The sequence below is a fragment of the Nylanderia fulva genome, unplaced genomic scaffold, assembly GCF_048542155.1.
Source record: "Nylanderia fulva isolate GAGA-0341 unplaced genomic scaffold, ASM4854215v1 Scaffold116, whole genome shotgun sequence".
In the NCBI taxonomy this organism is placed as follows: domain Eukaryota; kingdom Metazoa; phylum Arthropoda; class Insecta; order Hymenoptera; family Formicidae; genus Nylanderia; species Nylanderia fulva.
In genome coordinates this window covers 148,512-170,613 of record NW_028189365.1, presented here as the reverse complement: position 1 = coordinate 170,613, position 22,102 = coordinate 148,512, and the positions used below count along the sequence as shown (strand labels likewise).

General features: G+C 29.7%; 1 protein-coding gene across 1 annotated transcript in view; it reads right to left on the bottom strand.

Moving 5' to 3' along the window:
- Zip102B (Zinc/iron regulated transporter-related protein 102B) overlaps positions 1-21,487 on the bottom strand; it is a 31,250-nt gene extending 9,763 nt beyond the window's left edge. The window contains exons 1-5 of the mRNA XM_029321131.2: positions 21,287-21,487; positions 20,700-20,807; positions 20,450-20,576; positions 20,132-20,358; positions 19,880-20,014 (exon numbers count right to left, since the gene is read on the bottom strand). Coding sequence (XP_029176964.1) covers positions 19,880-20,014; positions 20,132-20,358; positions 20,450-20,576; positions 20,700-20,795 — 585 coding nt within the window. The 5' untranslated portion in view covers positions 20,796-20,807; positions 21,287-21,487. The remainder of the gene's footprint in view (positions 1-19,879; positions 20,015-20,131; positions 20,359-20,449; positions 20,577-20,699; positions 20,808-21,286) is intronic.
- Between the last annotated feature and the right edge of the window lie 615 nt (positions 21,488-22,102).

Here is a 22,102-nt window from a genome sequence, read left to right as displayed (position 1 = left end):
TTTCAACCTCAGTTATCAAAGTTTAAATCATTTTTGAGCTGCTTTAGTTGTACCCATTATTCATATTTATTTAAAAAAAATGTACTAATGCAATGCGTAGAAAAACGGGAAAATATATAATGATAATATGCTATTTTATAAATTTATATGATAGGCATAAAAGAAAAAGTGCATTCCATTCATAGTTATTTTCTCCACTTGTCATTTTGTTGTATCTAAACGCGCAAAATTTCAGCCCTGTCATTCATAAAATCGTCAGATCGGAATCTAGGCAGGGGCTTACCCGGTCCTAAGCTCAGGGCCTCGCTCTTACAAGGACTTCAACAATTTTTTTATTTAAAAATGAAATTTAAAACAAAAGGAGAATGTCCAAAAAGTGCGATTTTTTTACCTTGAGCGGAAAGTAAAATTCGAGTTGTTTTAGGTCTCATACATCTAGAATAATGTAAAAATCATAGTGGTTTTTCCTAGAAATGCAGGGAACATTTAAATATCATCATATGTTTAGAGAAAATCACGTAAATCAATATCTCGCAATAAATCGTAATTGCTTGATGTGATAGGATTTTGTAAAGCTTTTGAAATAACATACAAGACTATGTAATAAAAAATAGGTAGTTCCATTTAAGAAATTGAAGGTGACCTTTACGTGACCTTCACATAACTATTCAAAGTCAAATTAATGGCAAGATCTTATGTTCCCCTCGAAATCCTACAACTTTTGTTTGAAACATTTTTTCGTATCTCAAGTCGTTTCCGAGATAAAGAGCCCGGGTCGGACGTTAGACACCCTGTACATACATATATTATTCAATTTATTATTGACTGACATTAAAATCGATCTAAATGATCTTGAAAAATTGGTGTTACCAAAATATTCGACTAAAACATCAAGCAATCTCGATTTATTGCGAGATATTAATTTACGTGTTTTCTCTAAACATATATGATAATATTTAAATGTTCCCTGCATTTCTAGGAAACCACTATGATTTGTTACATTATTCTAGATGTATGAGACCTAAAACAACTCGAATTTTACTTTCCGCTCGAGGTCAAAAAATCACACTTTTTGGACATTCTCCCTTAAAAAACAAATATTTACAAAATTTTGAAGATATACAAAAAACTTATTATCAATACAATTTTTTATTATTAATTAACTTATTATTAATTTATTATTATTATTAGTAAAATTTTAAAAATAGTCGAAACAATTTCTTGAAAAAGTATTTAAATCAGTTTTGTAAAGAATTATTTAATCAAATTTTTAATATTGATTTAAATTGAAACTTCTTATATGTAGGTAGATTGCGTACAAAATAGTATTAAGAAATTGTTTAATTTGGTCAAGATTTTGATTTGAGCTATCTTTCATTAAATTTGTGAGTTATAACTAAAATTTAATTGGAATATTTTCCTCATACATGAATGAGTATTGAAATTAAATAACTTTATACTAGCTTTATATAATTGTAGTATCTTCTCGCATTTGTAACGATATAAAATAAGCAACCGATTTTCATTTCTTTATGTTTTGCGCGTAACGGCGTCACTTGACGACGCAACTCATACGTATGTCAATCGTCGTACAATTCACTGATCGTGTATCGTGAACTGTTCAAATTCTTCTTTGAATAAAAAAAGTAAATTTAACGTATAAGACGGGCAACAAGAGCCAAATCGCGGATGACAATGCGTTATCCTAACGAAACTAAATAATTTTTCGTTAGAATTAAATACCGGTGCACAAGGCACCAAATTTTTACTTGGACACGGCCAAGATTTTAAATATGAAATAATCTCATATTTTGAGATTTAATTTCAATACCCCTTTAACCCCCCTACGGAAAATAAATAAATGAATGCAAGAGAAAAATATAGATCCGAAAATCGCTGAATCGGGAATCGAACCCGAGACCTTTCGCTTGCCGGGCGACTGCTCTTCCAGCTGAGCTATTCAGATCCTTTCGATTCTATACTTTTCTCTGTTATATATATTAATGTTGGTAAACAAACGCATTTTTTAAGCCAGCGTGTATCAAATATAAGAGTTTTAACAAGGCTCTGTAATATAAATATAAATTTAACGTATAAGACGGGCAACAAGAGCCAAATCGCGGATGACAATGCGTTATCCTAACGAAACTAAATAATTTTTCGTTAGAATTAAATACCGGTGCACAAGGCACCAAATTTTTACTTGGACACGGCCAAGATTTTAAATATGAAATAATCTCATATTTTGAGATTTAATTTCAATACCCCTTTAACCCCCCTACGGAAAATAAATAAATGAATGCAAGAGAAAAATATACATCCGAAAATCGCTGAATCGGGAATCGAACCCGAGACCTTTCGCTTGCCGGGCGACTGCTCTTCCAGCTGAGCTATTCAGATCCTTTCGATTCTATACTTTTCTCTGTTATATATATTAATGTTGGTAAACAAACGCATTTTTTAAGCCAGCGTGTATCAAATATAAGAGTTTTAACAAGGCTCTGTAATATAAATATAAATTTAACGTATAAGACGGGCAACAAGAGCCAAATCGCGGATGACAATGCGTTATCCTAACGAAACTAAATAATTTTTCGTTAGAATTAAATACCGGTGCACAAGGCACCAAATTTTTACTTGGACACGGCCAAGATTTTAAATATGAAATAATCTCATATTTTGAGATTTAATTTCAATACCCCTTTAACCCCCCTACGGAAAATAAATAAATGAATGCAAGAGAAAAATATAGATCCGAAAATCGCTGAATCGGGAATCGAACCCGAGACCTTTCGCTTGCCGGGCGACTGCTCTTCCAGCTGAGCTATTCAGATCCTTTCGATTCTATACTTTTCTCTGTTATATATATTAATGTTGGTAAACAAACGCATTTTTTAAGCCAGCGTGTATCAAATATAAGAGTTTTAACAAGGCTCTGTAATATAAATATAAATTTAACGTATAAGACGGGCAACAAGAGCCAAATCGCGGATGACAATGCGTTATCCTAACGAAACTAAATAATTTTTCGTTAGAATTAAATACCGGTGCACAAGGCACCAAATTTTTACTTGGACACGGCCATAATTTTAAATATGAAATAATCTCATATTTTGAGATTTAATTTCAATACCCCTTTAACCCCCCTACCCGTAGGGGGGTTAAAGGGGTATTGAAATTAAATCTCAAAATATGAGATTATTTCATATTTAAAATCTTGGCCGTGTCCAAGTAAAAATTTGGTGCCTTGTGCACCGGTATTTAATTCTAACGAAAAATTATTTAGTTTCGTTAGGATAACGCATTGTCATCCGCGATTTGGCTCTTGTTGCCCGTCTTATACGTTAAATTTATATTTATATTACAGAGCCTTGTTAAAACTCTTATATTTGATACACGCTGGCTTAAAAAATGCGTTTGTTTACCAACATTAATATATATAACAGAGAAAAGTATAGAATCGAAAGGATCTGAATAGCTCAGCTGGAAGAGCAGTCGCCCGGCAAGCGAAAGGTCTCGGGTTCGATTCCCGATTCAGCGATTTTCGGATCTATATTTTTCTCTTGCATTCATTTATTTATTTTCCGTAGGGGGGTTAAAGGGGTATTGAAATTAAATCTCAAAATATGAGATTATTTCATATTTAAAATCTTGGCCGTGTCCAAGTAAAAATTTGGTGCCTTGTGCACCGGTATTTAATTCTAACGAAAAATTATTTAGTTTCGTTAGGATAACGCATTGTCATCCGCGATTTGGCTCTTGTTGCCCGTCTTATACGTTAAATTTATATTTATATTACAGAGCCTTGTTAAAACTCTTATATTTGATACACGCTGGCTTAAAAAATGCGTTTGTTTACCAACATTAATATATATAACAGAGAAAAGTATAGAATCGAAAGGATCTGAATAGCTCAGCTGGAAGAGCAGTCGCCCGGCAAGCGAAAGGTCTCGGGTTCGATTCCCGATTCAGCGATTTTCGGATCTATATTTTTCTCTTGCATTCATTTATTTATTTTCCGTAGGGGGGTTAAAGGGGTATTGAAATTAAATCTCAAAATATGAGATTATTTCATATTTAAAATCTTGGCCGTGTCCAAGTAAAAATTTGGTGCCTTGTGCACCGGTATTTAATTCTAACGAAAAATTATTTAGTTTCGTTAGTATAACGCATTGTCATCCGCGATTTGGCTCTTTTTTCCCGTCTTATACGTTAAATTTATATTTATATTACAGAGCCTTGTTAAAACTCTTATATTTGATACACGCTGGCTTAAAAATGCGTTTGTTTACCAACATTAATATATATAACAGAGAAAAGTATAGAATCGAAAGGATCTGAATAGCTCAGCTGGAAGAGCAGTCGCCCGGCAAGCGAAAGGTCTCGGGTTCGATTCCCGATTCAGCGATTTTCGGATCTATATTTTTCTCTTGCATTCATTTATTTATTTTCCGTAGGGGGGTTAAAGGGGTATTGAAATTAAATCTCAAAATTGAGATTATTTCATATTTAAAATCTTGGCCGTTGTCCAAGTAAAAATTTGGTGCCTTGTGCACCGGTATTTAATTCTAACGAAAAATTATTTAGTTTCGTTACGATAACGCATTGTCATCCGCGATTTGGCTCTTGTTGCCCGTCTTATACGTTAAATTTATATTTATATTACAGAGCCTTGTTAAAACTCTTATATTTGATACACGCTGGCTTATAAAATGCGTTTGTTTACCAACATTAATATATATAACAGAGAAAAGTATAGAATCGAAAGGATCTGAATAGCTCAGCTGGAAGAGCAGTCGCCCGGCAAGCGAAAGGTCTCGGGTTCGATTCCCGATTCAGCGATTTTCGGATCTATATTTTTCTCTTGCATTCATTTATTTATTTTCCGTAGGGGGGTTAAAGGGGTATTGAAATTAAATCTCAAAATATGAGATTATTTCATATTTAAAATCTTGGCCGTGTCCAAGTAAAAATTTGGTGCCTTGTGCACCGGTATTTAATTCTAACGAAAAATTATTTAGTTTCGTTAGGATAACGCATTGTCATCCGCGATTTGGCTCTTGTTGCCCGTCTTATACGTTAAATTTATATTTATATTACAGAGCCTTGTTAAAACTCTTATATTTGATACACGCTGGCTTAAAAAATGCGTTTGTTTACCAACATTAATATATATAACAGAGAAAAGTATAGAATCGAAAGGATCTGAATAGCTCAGCTGGAAGAGCAGTCGCCCGGCAAGCGAAAGGTCTCGGGTTCGATTCCCGATTCAGCGATTTTCGGATCTATATTTTTCTCTTGCATTCATTTATTTATTTTCCGTAGGGAGGTTAAAGGGGTATTGAAATTAAATCTCAAAATATGAGATTATTTCATATTTAAAATCTTGGCCGTGTCCAAGTAAAAATTTGGTGCCTTGTGCACCGGTATTTAATTCTAACGAAAAATTATTTAGTTTCGTTAGGATAACGCATTGTCATCCGCGATTTGGCTCTTGTTGCCCGTCTTATGCGTTAAATTTATATTTATATTACAGAGCCTTGTTAAAACTCTTATATTTGATACACGCTGGCTTAAAAAATGCGTTTGTTTACCAACATTAATATATATAACAGAGAAAAGTATAGAATCGAAAGGATCTGAATAGCTCAGCTGGAAGAGCAGTCGCCCGGCAAGCGAAAGGTCTCGGGTTCGATTCCCGATTCAGCGATTTTCGGATCTATATTTTTCTCTTGCATTCATTTATTTATTTTCCGTAGGGGGGTTAAAAAGGGGTATTGAAATTAAATCTCAAAATATGAGATTATTTCATATTTAAAATCTTGGCCGTGTCCAAGTAAAAATTTGGTGCCTTGTGCACCGGTATTTAATTCTAACGAAAAATTATTTAGTTTCGTTAGGATAACGCATTGTCATCCGCGATTTGGCTCTTGTTGCCCGTCTTATACGTTAAATTTATATTTATATTACAGAGCCTTGTTAAAACTCTTATATTTGATACACGCTGGCTTAAAAAATGCGTTTGTTTACCAACATTAATATATATAACAGAGAAAAGTATAGAATCGAAAGGATCTGAATAGCTCAGCTGGAAGAGCAGTCGCCCGGCAAGCGAAAGGTCTCGGGTTCGATTCCCGATTCAGCGATTTTCGGATCTATATTTTTCTCTTGCATTCATTTATTTATTTTCCGTAGGGGGGTTAAAAGGGGTATTGAAATTAAATCTCAAAATATGAGATTATTTCATATTTAAAATCTTGGCCGTGTCCAAGTAAAAATTTGGTGCCTTGTGCACCGGTATTTAATTCTAACGAAAAATTATTTAGTTTCGTTAGGATAACGCATTGTCATCCGCGATTTGGCTCTTGTTGCCCGTCTTATACGTTAAATTTATATTTATATTACAGAGCCTTGTTAAAACTCTTATATTTGATACACGCTGGCTTAAAAAATGCGTTTGTTTACCAACATTAATATATATAACAGAGAAAAGTATAGAATCGAAAGGATCTGAATAGCTCAGCTGGAAGAGCAGTCGCCCGGCAAGCGAAAGGTCTCGGGTTCGATTCCCGATTCAGCGATTTTCGGATCTATATTTTTCTCTTGCATTCATTTATTTATTTTCCGTAGGGGGGTTAAAGGGGTATTGAAATTAAATCTCAAAATATGAGATTATTTCATATTTAAAATCTTGGCCGTGTCCAAGTAAAAATTTGGTGCCTTGTGCACCGGTATTTAATTCTAACGAAAAATTATTTAGTTTCGTTAGGATAACGCATTGTCATCCGCGATTTGGCTCTTGTTGCCCGTCTTATACGTTAAATTTATATTTATATTACAGAGCCTTGTTAAAACTCTTATAAAAAAAGTAAAATTACACAATCTTCGCATTTTTGCCGTGTTTTATATTAAGAGGTAACTATATCAAGTAATTAATTTAATTTTAACAATATGATTTAATTAAGTAATTATGAATATTCGTATTTAAAAATTTTAATTTAGAAAAATGAAAAAAATCTATTAAAATAGTATAAGTAAAAGAAAATAGGCACAAGAGAAAAAGGATAAAATAACACAATTACTAAAAATCTTCTCTTTTCTTGAGAAGAAAAATCAGTCAATTAACCTCTTCACTGTGGCAGCTTATTTATCAAAGTGGGCCAAAAATGTGCAGGGTAAACTGCTGCACAAATTTGCAAAATAATGTTAGATATTATAGCTTTTTAAGGTACTAAATAAGAATTTGTAATTAAATTTAAAAAAATTTGAAAATTTTTAATGACGGATCTAATATGGCGGATCAAAAAATAAATACGTAACAAAATGAAATCATAGTGTATCTTGTAGGTTTCAAGGGTGCTAAATAATAATTTGTTTATCAAATTTTCAAAATAGGTAGGTTAAATTTTACGGACAAAGGATAAAGAGTTAGAAACTCCGCATTTTAAAAAATGTATGAGTTATGAGTTATGACAGATTTTGATTGATTCTATCACTTCTACATTTTGAAGATATCACAAAATAATAAAATTTCTAAAAGTCGGCCTGTGCTAGAATATCTTGTGGATTGATTTTATATAAACAACTTAAAGATCTGGAGAAAACATAAAAATAAACGGATCATTATTTTTTGGAAAAATCGCTTAATATTTAAACAATTTAATTTTAAAAAAATTTAATTTAAAAAATAAATATACGGCGCGCGCATACGTATACATATGCAAACACACCCACAAACACGTTTACATAACCCACAAACACTTTTACATACGTAAAAATTATTTTTAAAAAAATTTTGTTCATGACGCGTATACGCGTCATCCATAGTGAAGGGATTAATATAAATAATGACGAAAATTTATGTGAACCTTTCACAAGTGATGAAAAAAATATCTATGAAAGTGAACTATCTACAAAAAACCGAAAATAAACGAAGAATTAAAAAGTTTATTTATAACTGATTCTACAATTGACACATGCATAAGAGATAGTATAAATGAATGTTATGAAAATGATCCCGTTTAATGGAAAATTGACAAAAACGTGATTTATTGTTGGATTAAAAAAGGACCTTGCCAAAAATATTGATCAAGATTTTCAAAATTCTGTTCAGGAATACAAGGGTGACAAAATAAAAAAAAAAAGATTTTTAACGATTAGTGCATTCGAATGTCAACTTCTAAATGGAGAAATAGTAAACCGTGAATAGTTATTATACTCCTCGTTTCAGAGTAAAGTATATTGTTTTTGTTGTTTGTTTTCGACACATCTGACTTAGTAATTTCCAAAAGTGGTTTCAATGATTGGAAACATGTTCACGAATCATTAAAAGAACATGAAAATAGCTTGGACCATAGAAAAAATATGATTATTTATTTAAAACGTCAACGAGAAATAAGTTGTATTAATTTAAAATTATTAAAACAATTTGAAGAAAAAACTATTGAAAGAATGTTTTAAAAATTGTAATAGCGGTCATAAAATTTTTAACTTTACGAGATTTACCATTTCGAGGAAACAGTGATAAATTTGATACTATTAACAATGGAAATTATTTAGGAATCCTAGATTTAATGCAAACATAATTCGTTTTTAAAAGAACATATAAGTAACGATGATAATTCAGGTCATAAGCACGTTAATTATTTATCGAAGACAATTTGCGATAAAATTGTCAAAATAATGGCAGAAAAATTATTATTTTTAATTATATCTGAAATTAAAATAACGAAATATTATTCTACATCAGTAGACTCTACGCTAGATATCAGTCATAAAGACCAACTAACATTCATTTTAAGGTGTGTTAAAGAAAGACAAGCGGTCAAAAGATTTTTAGAATTTAGTCCTATCATATGTTATGAAAGTGAATACTTATCAAATATAGTGCTTTCAATGCTCAATAAGTTTAACATATCTGTCTCGGATTGCCAAGGACAATCGTATGACAATGCTGCAAATACAGTCGGGCTCCTATAAAGAACTACAGGCAAAGTTAAAAGAATATTTTCCTACTGCTGTTTATGTACCATGTGCTGCACATTCGCTAAACTTAGTAGGCGTCCATGTTGTGTCGTAATACGGAAGTAATTTATATTTTGACTTCTTACAAAAAATCTATACATTTTTTCTACTTCTACGTACCGTTGTAATATTTTAAGTGCGGATTTAATCAAAGTTCCTAAAATTCTGTCTACGACTTGATGATCAGCTAAAGCTGATGCGGTTTTAGCTTTATGAGAAAAATATAATAAAATTGAAAATGTGCTAGAAATAATAATTAATAATGATAAGCAATCTATGGAAACTAGGCATGGAGAGAGAGGGAGGGAGGGAGGGAGGGAGGGAGGGAAAGAGGGGGGAGGGAGGGAGGGAAAGAGGGGGAGGAAGGGAGGGAAAGAGGGGGGAGGGAGAAAGGGAAAGAAGGGGGAGGAAGGGAGGGAAAGAGGGGGAGGGATGGAGAGAGAAAGGAAGGAGGAGGGAGGGAGGGAGAAAGAGGAGAAGGAGGGAGGGAGGGAGGGAGAGAGAGAGAGGGAGAGAGGGAAAGAGAGAGGGAGAGAAAGAGGAAGAGAGTGAGGGAGAGAGAGAGGGAGAGGAAGAGGATGAGGGGGGAAAGAGAGGGAAAGGGAGAGGGGGGAGAGAGAGGGGGGAGGGAGAGGGAGAGGGAGACTATGTGTTTGAGTAATAAATAAAAGAATTAGAGACAGCAAAAAAAACTGTGATTATTAGCCAACTGATTTTGAAAAAACTTCTATGATATTAGAATTCATTCACTTCAAGTTTTATTTAGAATCAAAAGCTAAGTTAAACAATAAATTAAGAAAATCAATAAGAGAAATGTACGAATTATACTGTATGTAGATAAACTATCCGCAATTTTTCCAAACGTTGAAATAGCTATGCGCATTTTTTAAACTATATTACCAACAAATTGTAGTGGCGAGCAATCTTTTTCTCGACTCTCCCTAATTAAAAACGTCCATCGTAGTACTGTTAGTCAAAAAAAGCTAAACGAACGTTATGTGTATTGAGAATGAATTGTTATAGAGTATAGAGTATAGACTTTAATGACATCGTTGATGATTTTATGTTAAGGAAAGTGAGACGTAAACATATATAATGCCTTTACTGCGGTCACATTGTTCAATTATTCAATTATTAATAAATTAATATGTTGTGAAAATTTTTAATTTTTTGTTTTTTTTTGTTTTTACTCAAAAGTATGTTAAGGTCTCCATACGTACATACACAGCCCAAGGGCTCTCCTACAAGTTAATCCGACCCTGATAATCGCTTCCGATTTAAAAATTATTATAGTCTCGACATTTTTGTATTCAGATTTTTGTCTTGAAATGTTCTAAAGAATCTGCCGTTAAAGGAAAGTGTAATAGTATGATATATCCTGTACGAGTGTTCCACATCAAGTAATACAAGCTATTTTTTCGACCACTGCTAGAGATATTTAATTTTTTTTTTAATTAAATGAGACATAAGATGCCTGAATTTGACGAATAAAAAAATGCGAAAGATCTTTAAGAAACAAAAGGGAGAACCCCCCCCCCCCCCTCCCTCATCTTTTAATGGAATTACTATAATTTTTTCATATGGTAAATCGTTTTCTTTCCAATATTTGTCACAAAAAAACATAAAAGTAGAATAATCAAAAAATAAACCTCTATTAAAAGTGAATAGTTTAGGAAATATTTTGTACTTTAAGTAACATAATTTTACGATATCTCGTAAAATATTGATTTTCCGATGATTTTATTTCAATACTTTTATTTACAAAATAATGAGAAAAATTAATTAGTGTAAAGAAAACATATGATTTTAAATATTGTAATTATTTTAGCAATTATATACTTTTTCTCAAAACTATTTTTTTTTACACCAATTGATTTTTCTCAATATTTTATAATTATAAAAATCTAGTGAACTATTCACTTTTTAGCCTTCCTATCTTTATAATATTTTTTGTATTGCAAATATTACAAGAAATCGATTTATGTACAAAAATTATAATAATTTCATTTTAAAAAATAAAATTGATTTTGAAATAATTATTTGGATTTTGATCCAACATCAAATAAAGATCACTATCAGATGACTCTCTCAACATTAAATAGCTTTTGTTTAAAACATTTCTATCTTAAATTTTAGAGCTCTAAAATATTGCAGATGATTGATTAAAAAATGGTCCACCTTATTATATTATATACACACATACGTACATTTATAAACATATATTCTTATATCCCTTCCTGAGTTACACTCCTCCAAAGGGAAAGGTAAAAAAATTTAAAGTCTTTACTTTTTTTCTTGAAAACTATTAATTTTATAAAAAAAAACATAAAAGAAATAAAAAAGTTTCTAAAGAAAACAAGCTTTCTAACACATATTTTTAGATGATCATATTCTGACTAACCTGTTAAAAAGTTTTAATAAAAAGTTTAAGTTCTAATAAAAAATTGAATTGAATGAATAAAAAAAATAGAATTCTTATGAAAAATTGAAAATAGTAGTTGCAAGTTTCATCATCTTATAACGATACAAGAAGATTAAGAAAATATTAATATCTTTTTTACTAGAGTGGAAAATATCTATATCTTTCATTTTCTAACTTGTCCAAAATTTAAGGAAAAAATTAAAAATCTAATTCCCACTTCCTCTTTAGAGGACTGTAACTGTTCAATAAAAGAGTATATATTTATATGAAAAAGTCCCCATAATGTTCAATGAAGAATCATCTCCTGAAACTTTTCACACTTATTTAAAAATACTCTGTATATACGCATATCACACACGCGCAAACACACAAACACACAATATATTATCACAGACAAAGAGATAATTGCAGATTGTTATCTATTAATTTTTCAAATAAGAAAGAAATTTATAAAAATGACTGAAGGAAAGTGAATACCTTTAAAAGATACCTCCAGTTAAAGTAGTCAAAATGACCTCATCTTTAAAAGAAAAATATATTGCCTGTACATGTATATATACTAACTAAATTTTTTATAACGCCCCTACTTACCCTTTCCTCACTCCCCCCCTCCCCCCCACTCCAATAATACAAAAAGTCGCTAATTTGGTTTTTTCTCAAATCCTAAAAAAAAATTATTAAAAAAATTGAGCATGTAAAATATAATAAAACTGCATTAATACAAATTTTTTCAACGTTTAGATCTATCTTCTTATTTTTTAAAAATCCTAAATGTGAAAAATTGTATATTTTCGTGCTTAAGTGAACTTTGATTCAAATTTTTTCTATGAATAATATATTTTGCTAATTTCAATTTTTACAAATTTTTTTCAGATTTTTTAGAATGGTGCGCGACCCCTAAATTGACAAAAAATCGTATTTTTAGTGATTTTTGATCATTTTTGCTCTTAAAAAAGACCTTTTAATTATCTTCAAATTTGCAGAATTATTTACTGTAATTTACTCTATAAGACTAAAATAAAAAAATAAATATTATTTAAATATACGTGATACATATATGTAATATAGATATTATATAATTAAGTTAGGAGTAAAAAATGCAATTATTTGTTTAAACAATTATAAGGTGTGAAAAGTGCATTGATTACTATATTTGTTGAATAAGAATAACTAATTCTGAAGATTTAAAAATAATTTAAAGGTCTGTGAACTTTTTTGAGAGCAAAAAATGATCAAAACTCACTAAAAATACGATTTTTTGACAATTTATGGGTCGCGCACCATTCCAAAAAGTAAAACAATTATGAAAATCGAAATTAGGAAAATATATTATTCACAGAAAAAAATAGGATCGAAACCCTCAAGCACTATTAATAATTTTTCACATTTTGGATTTTTTTAATAAGAAGATAGATCTCCTAAATATTGATAAAATGTAAATTAATGCAATTTTATTATATTTACTTGTTATTATATTTATATACTCAATCGTTTTTATAATTTTTTCTTAGATAGGAAAGATTTGAGAAAAAAAATATTAACTGCGACTTTTTGTGTTATTGGAGGGGAAATGAGGGAAAAAGTGGAATTCGTTATAGAAAATTTTGTTGTTAGCAATATATACACATGTACCGGCAATTAGATTTTTCTTTTAAAGATGAGGCCATTTTGACTACCTTAACCGAAGGTACCCTTTGCAAAAAAGATAAATGCAATAAATCGCTTAATGATAAATTACTCAACAAATATAAATAACTGTTTAATAATAAATAAATTTTCTCTTTAATACTTGTTTCATTTACAAAAAATGAGAGATACTTATTAGTAGAGATTATTATTAGTATCAAAAGAGTTGCAAAAGATTTGTTTACTAATTGTAAGATATACAGAGTAGTAAAAAAAAACTTTTTATTTTGCCACGATTTCTTGAGAAAAACCTAGTTTTTAAAAAATTATTTGTAAATTTAGTTCCTCTAAAAACTAAAGAGTGATGGCAAAAAGATCTGTTTTTTCACCCATTTTATAGAGTCAAATTTTTGGACCTCAAATTTAAAACTTTTTTTATGCCAAATAGTACTATATGATACGACATTAATCCCACAAAAATTTCAAGATGAGCATAGGCATGGTTCCGGAGATATAAAGAAGTGAAAGTCACTGAAAGTGATAGTTTCTCATACACCCTGACTAGAAATCATCACTTTTACTCCCTTGTATCTCTGGAACCATGCCTATGCTCATCTTGAAATTTTACTGGGATTAATGTTTCATCTAATAGTACTATTTGCCATTAAAGAATTTGAAATTCAAGGTCCAAAAAATGGGCAAAATTTGCCATCACTCTTTTATCAAGAAAAATAAATTTTGTTATTTAAAAAAAATTAATTTCTTTTAAAAAGTTTTGAAAAAAAATTTGTTTTGTCATTTGTTTCTGTCTCAGATATTCAATCAATAATAATAATTCGCATCTGAAAATTTTACGTGTAAATCATTGAATTTGGTAAATTATTTAAATAATTTAATCGCGCGCTAGTAGAAAAATCAAAGGTCTTCATTAAACGATCAATTCTAGCACAAATTTTTTATTAATTCAAAATGACGTTTTGATCAACTGCTTGTGGTCCTTACCAAGTATAGAGTCTTAAATGAAACACATAATTCTCAGCCTTGCAAACGCAAATCAAACATATTAAAATTCAAATTATCCTAAGCACACAGTAGACATTAAAAAGAGAAACCGTCAGTATGGAACTTCGTCATACAATTTGAATTTGGTAAAACTAAAAAATTTTCTCTTTATTATTCTGTATATAATATTTTATTAAATAAACTTTTCTGAAATTTTGAATATCTTGTATTTTTTTGTAGATCCATGTAAACATTAATAAACAATAAACTCATTTATTAAGTAATTATTTGGTTTGCAATTAATTTATCGTTAATTTTTTGTACATTTAGAGATATCTATTCCCTTTAACATTGTAATTTTCGTGATTCTAGCTCAATTCATTGTATGGTATATATAGTAATCAATAATATGTATGTATGTATTTGAAATAATTATTTCCAAACAAACAGCTAAAATTCATACAAAAAGTTGATTGTGTTTAAAATTTGTTTCCACTATATGTACATATAATAATAAAATAATATAAAATTATAAAAATACAGGGTGTCCCAGACTACCCGTACACCCCTTTTCTTTCAAAAACTAAGCATTTTAGAGAAAAACGTTTTAGACAAAAATTGTATGATTTTGAGGGGAACATATGATAGTGTCATTTATTTGACCTTGAAAAGTCAGTTGAAGGTCACGTGAAGGTCAACTTCAATTTCTTAAATGGAATGACTTATTTTTCATTGCATATTTTTGTAGGTTATCTCAACTGCTTTCCAAAACCCTATAATAAAGTATTTTTTCATGAAGTACTCTTTGAGTTATAAAGGTTTAAAGCTAACAATTTTTTGACATAAAATGTAAAATATCTTGTAAAATAAAAAAACCACTCCTCAATGTTTAAAGTCGACCAGACTGGCAATAATTTATTATAAATAATTATTTGAAATACAACGTTTCGGCTGTCATTGCAGCCCTTTTCAAGTACATCTATAAAAAGTTCCATCAAAATAATTATAATTTAATACACTTATTCGCAACAATTAATTATACATTTAAAAACAAAAATGTGTTACATACCAAATTTAAAACAGTAAATCAACTTCTATGCAAACTACCGACAATGTTAACGCTTGTTTTGATGAACAATGCAAGACTGACAGAAGTAAGCACATATTAAATAGATGTTAACTGTTCGCAAGAATCTTAGTCACTAAGCGTTAAGAGAATAGAGACGAAACTAAATGTGTCTTTCGTAATTTAAATCGTCATAATAAAGTCAAATAAATAAAAATAAATAAATAGGTGGATATAAAAATAAAAATAAAATTAAAAGTAAAAATAAAACGACTTAAATAACGTTAAGAACACGATCATAAATCCCACTGAAATTCTCCGTATCTTTCTGTAAATTAATACTTTTTCCTTGTTTTTTTATGTAAAACATTTCTGCAATTTCTCTTTTTCTTGTCTGTTTTTCCTCATGCAGAATCACCGGAGAATCCCAACGGAACTCATGATCGTTGCAAGTCCGATGTAAACTAACGACAGAATGCAATGTCTTGAAAAAGAACACATGACAGCCATGTTATGATTTCGTTGGACGTGACTTCACTTTTTACTAACACCCCTTGGGAATTAATTAAAATAGCAATAGAAAACCGATGGGATGACATCTCACAATTTACTTCGTTTAGCCTTGCGCAGTTTTTACACGCCATTGACACGGTTATGCGCTCAACGAGCTTCGTTTTTGACGGAAAATTTTACGAACAGGTTTTCGGTTCTCCGATGGGGTCTCCATTGTCTCCGATTCTTTCTGACATTGTTATGGACGATTTGGAATCATACTGTTTGCGTCAATTGGATTTCGAACCCTATTGTTATTTTAGGTACGTCGATGATATCTTTTCAATTATTCCGAAAGGAAAAATTGAGGACATGCTTAGGGTGTTCAATGGTTTCCACACTCGACTTAAATTTACGTTCGAACTAGAGAAAAATTGTTCTCTGAGTTTTTTGGATACGAACGTTATACGTATCGGTGGTAGATTGACGACTAATTGGTACCGCAAGCCTACGTTTTCAGGCCGCTATATTAATTTTCTGTCAAATCATCCTATGAGATATAAAATTAGCGTGATTACAAGCCTAGTTGATAGGGCTATTTTACTCGCTGACCCTATTTTTCATGAAGAAAATATTAATTTAATCAAAAGAATCCTTATTAATAATTGTTACCCATTAACAATTATAAACAAAAACATCAATAAAAGACTTCGAGCGATTAAATTTGGCGGTAATCTTAACTCGCCCAATCGAAATAAATTTGATACGCGAAATTGCATTGTGTTACCTTACATTAAAGATCTTAGCGAGAATATTACGCGTTGCATCAATAAAAGTGGAATTGATGCTTTATATACTGTCCCAAAAAAATTGGACACGTTGATAAAAAGAGGTAAAGATGGGATCGAAAACTTAAAAAGAACTGATGTTGTTTATAAAATTGAATGTGCGAATTGCGATTCGGCTTATATAGGACAGACAAAGAGACATTTAGAAACGCGCATTAAAGAACATAGAAATAACATAAAAAAAGACAAGACATTGCATTCTGTCGTTAGTTTACATCGGACTTGCAACGATCATGAGTTCCGTTGGGATTCTCCGGTGATTCTGCATGAGGAAAAACAGACAAGAAAAAGAGAAATTGCAGAAATGTTTTACATAAAAAAACAAGGAAAAAGTATTAATTTACAGAAAGATACGGAGAATTTCAGTGGGATTTATGATCGTGTTCTTAACGTTATTTAAGTCGTTTTATTTTTACTTTTAATTTTATTTTTATTTTTATATCCACCTATTTATTTATTTTTATTTATTTGACTTTATTATGACGATTTAAATTACGAAAGACACATTTAGTTTCGTCTCTATTCTCTTAACGCTTAGTGACTAAGATTCTTGCGAACAGTTAACATCTATTTAATATGTGCTTACTTCTGTCAGTCTTGCATTGTTCATCAAAACAAGCGTTAACATTGTCGGTAGTTTGCATAGAAGTTGATTTACTGTTTTAAATTTGGTATGTAACACATTTTTGTTTTTAAATGTATAATTAATTGTTGCGAATAAGTGTATTAAATTATAATTATTTTGATGGAACTTTTTATAGATGTACTTGAAAAGGGCTGCAATGACAGCCGAAACGTTGTATTTCAAATAATTATTTATAATAAATTATTGCCAGTCTGGTCGACTTTAAACATTGAGGAGTGGTTTTTTATTAATTATTACTGGCAACCTTAAGGATTATTATTTATCTTGTAAAATATTCCATTTTCGATAATCATGCCTTAATACTTTTCTGCACAATATATAAGATCAATCAATTGATATAAAGAAAACAGATAATTATTTTAAAAAGAATATGTAATATTCTACATGCAGCTGTATACTTTTTTATAAGCAACTATGTGTTTTTTATACACCAATTGATTGGTCTCATTATTCTGTGCAAAAAAGTTATGGTATGAAAAGTTAAAGTATGATTACCGGAAACTGAATATTTTACAAGATAAAATTTTACATTTTATGTCAAAAAATTGTTAGCTCCAAACCTTTATAACTTAAAGAGTACTCCACGAAAAAATACTTTATTATAGGGTTTTGGAAAGCAGTTGAAATAACCTACAAAAATATGTAATGAAAAATAGATAGTTTCATTTAAGAAATTGAAGTTAACCTTCACATGACCTTCAAATAACTTTTCAAGGTCAAATCAATAGCACCATCTTATATTCCCCTTAAAACCATAAAATTTTTGTCTAAAATATTTTTCTCTAAAATGCTTAGTTTTTGGAAGAAAAAAGGTGTATGGATGGTCTGAGACTCCCTGTATCATTTAGATGTATTTTAACAAATATTAAATATATTGTAGTTAAATATAAATAAATTGTTCATGCTTTCTATTTAGTTTTTATATTATCAAATATTTCTTTTAAAAAAGTATACTAAAATTTAAAAAATTGTAAATAACATTATCTTGGAAATCATCAAATTTTATTATTAATGTTATTCAATAAAATTTTTATCATTAAAATTGTAAATATTTAAATTGAACTCAGACAAGATTAAATTCTCAAATATAATATAATACATAATTATAATCTTGCATAATATATATCCTACACTTAATAATATTAATATTCTCTATGGTATTCTATAATTATTTAAACATTTAATATTTTAGTATTTATGTTATATATATAGCGTGTCATGGTAAGAGTGGACAATCTCTTGTAGAATAGATAAAAATAATCCCATAAGTTCCTATAATTTTTTCTTCTATAACGCATTTTTATCGAGATATTTATCTCTAAAATTAAAATTTGTGAAATACTTTTTTAAATAATTCTTATATCACTTTTTTAAATTTTTATATTAAGTAAACAATCTTAAAAAGTGATATTTATATATATATATATAATCGTGTGATATATATGTATATATAAATTTCTTGATATTGAAGAGCCAGGGATGGATCGCCTACAAGATATTTATCTCTAAAATTAAAATTTGCGAAATACTTTTTTAAATAATTCTTATATCACTTTTTAGATTTTTATATTAAGTAAACAATCTTAAAAAGTGATATATATATATATATATATATATATATATATATATAATTTTTCGTTTAAATGTATTTTTCTCGAAAACAGTTAACTTTTATGAAATAAAATAAGAATCTTTTGTAAAAATTTTTGTAGGTTAAAAGATTTGTAGGCGGGCGCGATCTATCCCTGGCTCTTCAATATCAAGAAATTTATATATACATATATATCACACGATTACACACACACACACACACACGCGCGCGCGCGCACACACACACACACACACTCTCTCTCTCTCTCTCTCTCTCTCTCTCTTTCTCTCTCTCTCTCTCTCTTATTCTCTCTATTAAATATTACATATACTAACAAGTATTTATATTATACAGAGCCATGACTCGAAGTCCAATCCTTAAGGGCGTTATTGAAGTCTAAGAGTTAAAATTGTTCAATAGTATATGTAACATGTCTGTAAATGCTTTTTAATAGAATTACAACTATTGAAAGTTTATATGAATATTTCAAACATTTTCTGTCAGTCTGATATTGTTCATGTTTTCTCATACTAATAGTTTATGCAAAACAATATAATTTCGCAATATAGATGAATTTGTAAACATAATTATAGATGTGGCAATGCAAGTATTTTTACTAAAATGATGGAGTGAGCTGTTAGATTACTTTTACACGAGGCAAAACTTGCATTGAATCTGCAAGAAATAATTTTGCAACATTTTTTAATATATTTGTAAATAAACAAGTTAAATTAAATGTCTTTTTGTTTCTTTTTTCAAATATTTACATTAATTTTCAATGATTATAGTTAGAAAGTTATGGACATACGTTTGTTAAATAATTTCCTCTAAATGACATGCCTTTCATATATGGACCTTGAGTCATGAGACATCCTGTATATTATTTTAACAAAAACTTTAATTTAATTTTGTTTACTTATGTAAATAACTGTTTACTTATTTGCAGTAAATTGAATTTATTTTTATTAAAATTATTTCACAAAAAATAAAAATAAGTTTAGAATAAATTAATACAGAAAAATGCATATTCAAATGTAATAACCACCATATTAACATAATATTTCCATATTATTGTAAAAAACTTTCTTTTCTCTATCTTTCTATCTTGTGTATATATAAATATCTGTTAAAAAATAATTGATAAATATTTAGTGTTACTCACTTTTCCAATTCCGAAATATGTTACAAGTGCAAGACATGGTGCTGCAAGAGAGAAAATTAATAAGTGTCTACTTATTCTCTTTCTATCTACACCTTCATGAAGAAGAAATGACACAAGTCCAAATGCAGCTGGTGCCTAAAAAAATAATTTATTGTTTAATGATAAAAAATAGTAATATAATTATACTACATTTACTTATATTTTTAATTAAAATTACATTTTACATGTTAATTGTTAAAACATAAATCTTACTTTGTGTAACATTATAGCAAAAAAAACTATCACTTCAACATCAGCTTGAGATGTTGTAGCAGCCGCTCCCAACGCAACTCCATCAACTGCCGCATGTACTATAAGACCTAAAGTTGCTGTAATACTTTTTTGTCTTCCTCCACTTTTTCTGGCTGAACATTGATCAATCAAAAGCATAAATACAAAACCAAGTACTAAACTAATTCCAATTAAAGAATGTAAATCACCTATAAAAAAACAAAAATTATATTTACTATTGATACCGCTAAATATAAATTTCATAAAATGTGCCAATTAATAAATATATAAATTACATACTATATAATCCTTTTTCATTAGCATTTCCACCAGTAAATAATGCTCTTATACCCTCAGGTATAATCACTGCTAACGCAGTACCAACAAGAAGTCCTGCTCCTAATATTGATACTAATTGTAACTTGTCCTAAAAAAAAAAGCACATATTGTATACAATTACAAAGAACAAAGTTCATTCAATATATTCATTAGTTTTATTCAATATTTTACATATATAAAATATATTCTATTTTGTAAGAAAATATCTTACTTCTGATAAATTTATAACTAATGGCAATGATCCAGCTACACAAGAGCCAACGAACATAACAAGAGAAAGCATCCATAACATTGCCCTTTCCTCCATTTTTATTTAATACTGTTGAGAATTATTAATTTTCAACATTATGTACAAAAAGATATATGTGCCAAACATCAAAATGTAATTGAATAATTATCAATCAAATTATAAATTTGCTGTCACACATTGATTTATCATGTCAATGTACAAATTCTTATGACAGACAAAAATATGTAAGACATTATTCTCCGATTTGTATACATGAATTATATTCATTAAAATCGATTAAGCCACTAAAATCAATAAGAACGACAGACTAATTCTTCTTTGATTTGAGTGGCACTGAATAAGATTCAATCATGTGGTCGTAAATAGGTTAAATCAAGTACTTGAAAACTTGATATAAAGATACAAAAATTGGATCCAAATAAAAGACACGCGCGTTTAAATACGTTCATTTGTGTTCACAGACAATAAAGAACTTTACAAATTATTAATTTTGAACTCCGAATTGAGCTTCACATATGTTTATAACATACGACCATGGATGTACCTACACCCATGCATACTGATCTTGGGTTTGTTCTTTATTGCTGCACTGGTGAATTAGTGCAATGAGAAGTTGAAAAGGGTCGTGTGACGTCATTGGTCGAAACCCTAATTTTTTCGCGCTATGTAACATCCCGTCATTTTTTCGAAACCGTATTTTTGTGCGCTACAAATCTTTCTGAATAATTACTTAAGAAATGCAATTGTATTTCTCAATATTACTATTATTATTCATTATTCATAATTATTGGGACGATTTTACTAATCGTACTAACATCTAGGGTCTTCCTAGTTCTAACTAAACGGCTCAGCCAATCGGACAGCGTCACTAAACCTCACCTGGGTACTTATTACGGTTCTTTGGGTGAGTTTGCTCACGAGGTGAAAATCACAAAAGTGAGAGATTCACTAGGTTGTCTACACTTCTATTGGTCAAAATCTAGTGAATCTCTCATTTTTGTGATTTTTATCTCGTGAGCAAACTCACCCAAATAACCGTAATAGGTACCCTGAGGGTGCGATTACATGGACGCGCGGAAACGCGGAAACGCGGAAACGCGGAAGAGAAAGTAACTAAACTTTACTAGAGTTATAGTTACCCGCATTTCCGCGCGTTCCGTTCCGTCTGTTTTGATTGCCTTATATTACATGGAGCACATTTTGAGCGGAAAAGCGGAACGGTATAGTGACAAATAGACATTTGTATTAATTTTTTAAATTTATATTTACTTAATTCATTGTAATTCCTTTTAATATGTTCATCTTTTCAACTTATCTATTGAATACAAGCATTTTAATCAATAAATATAGTTAAATATTAATAT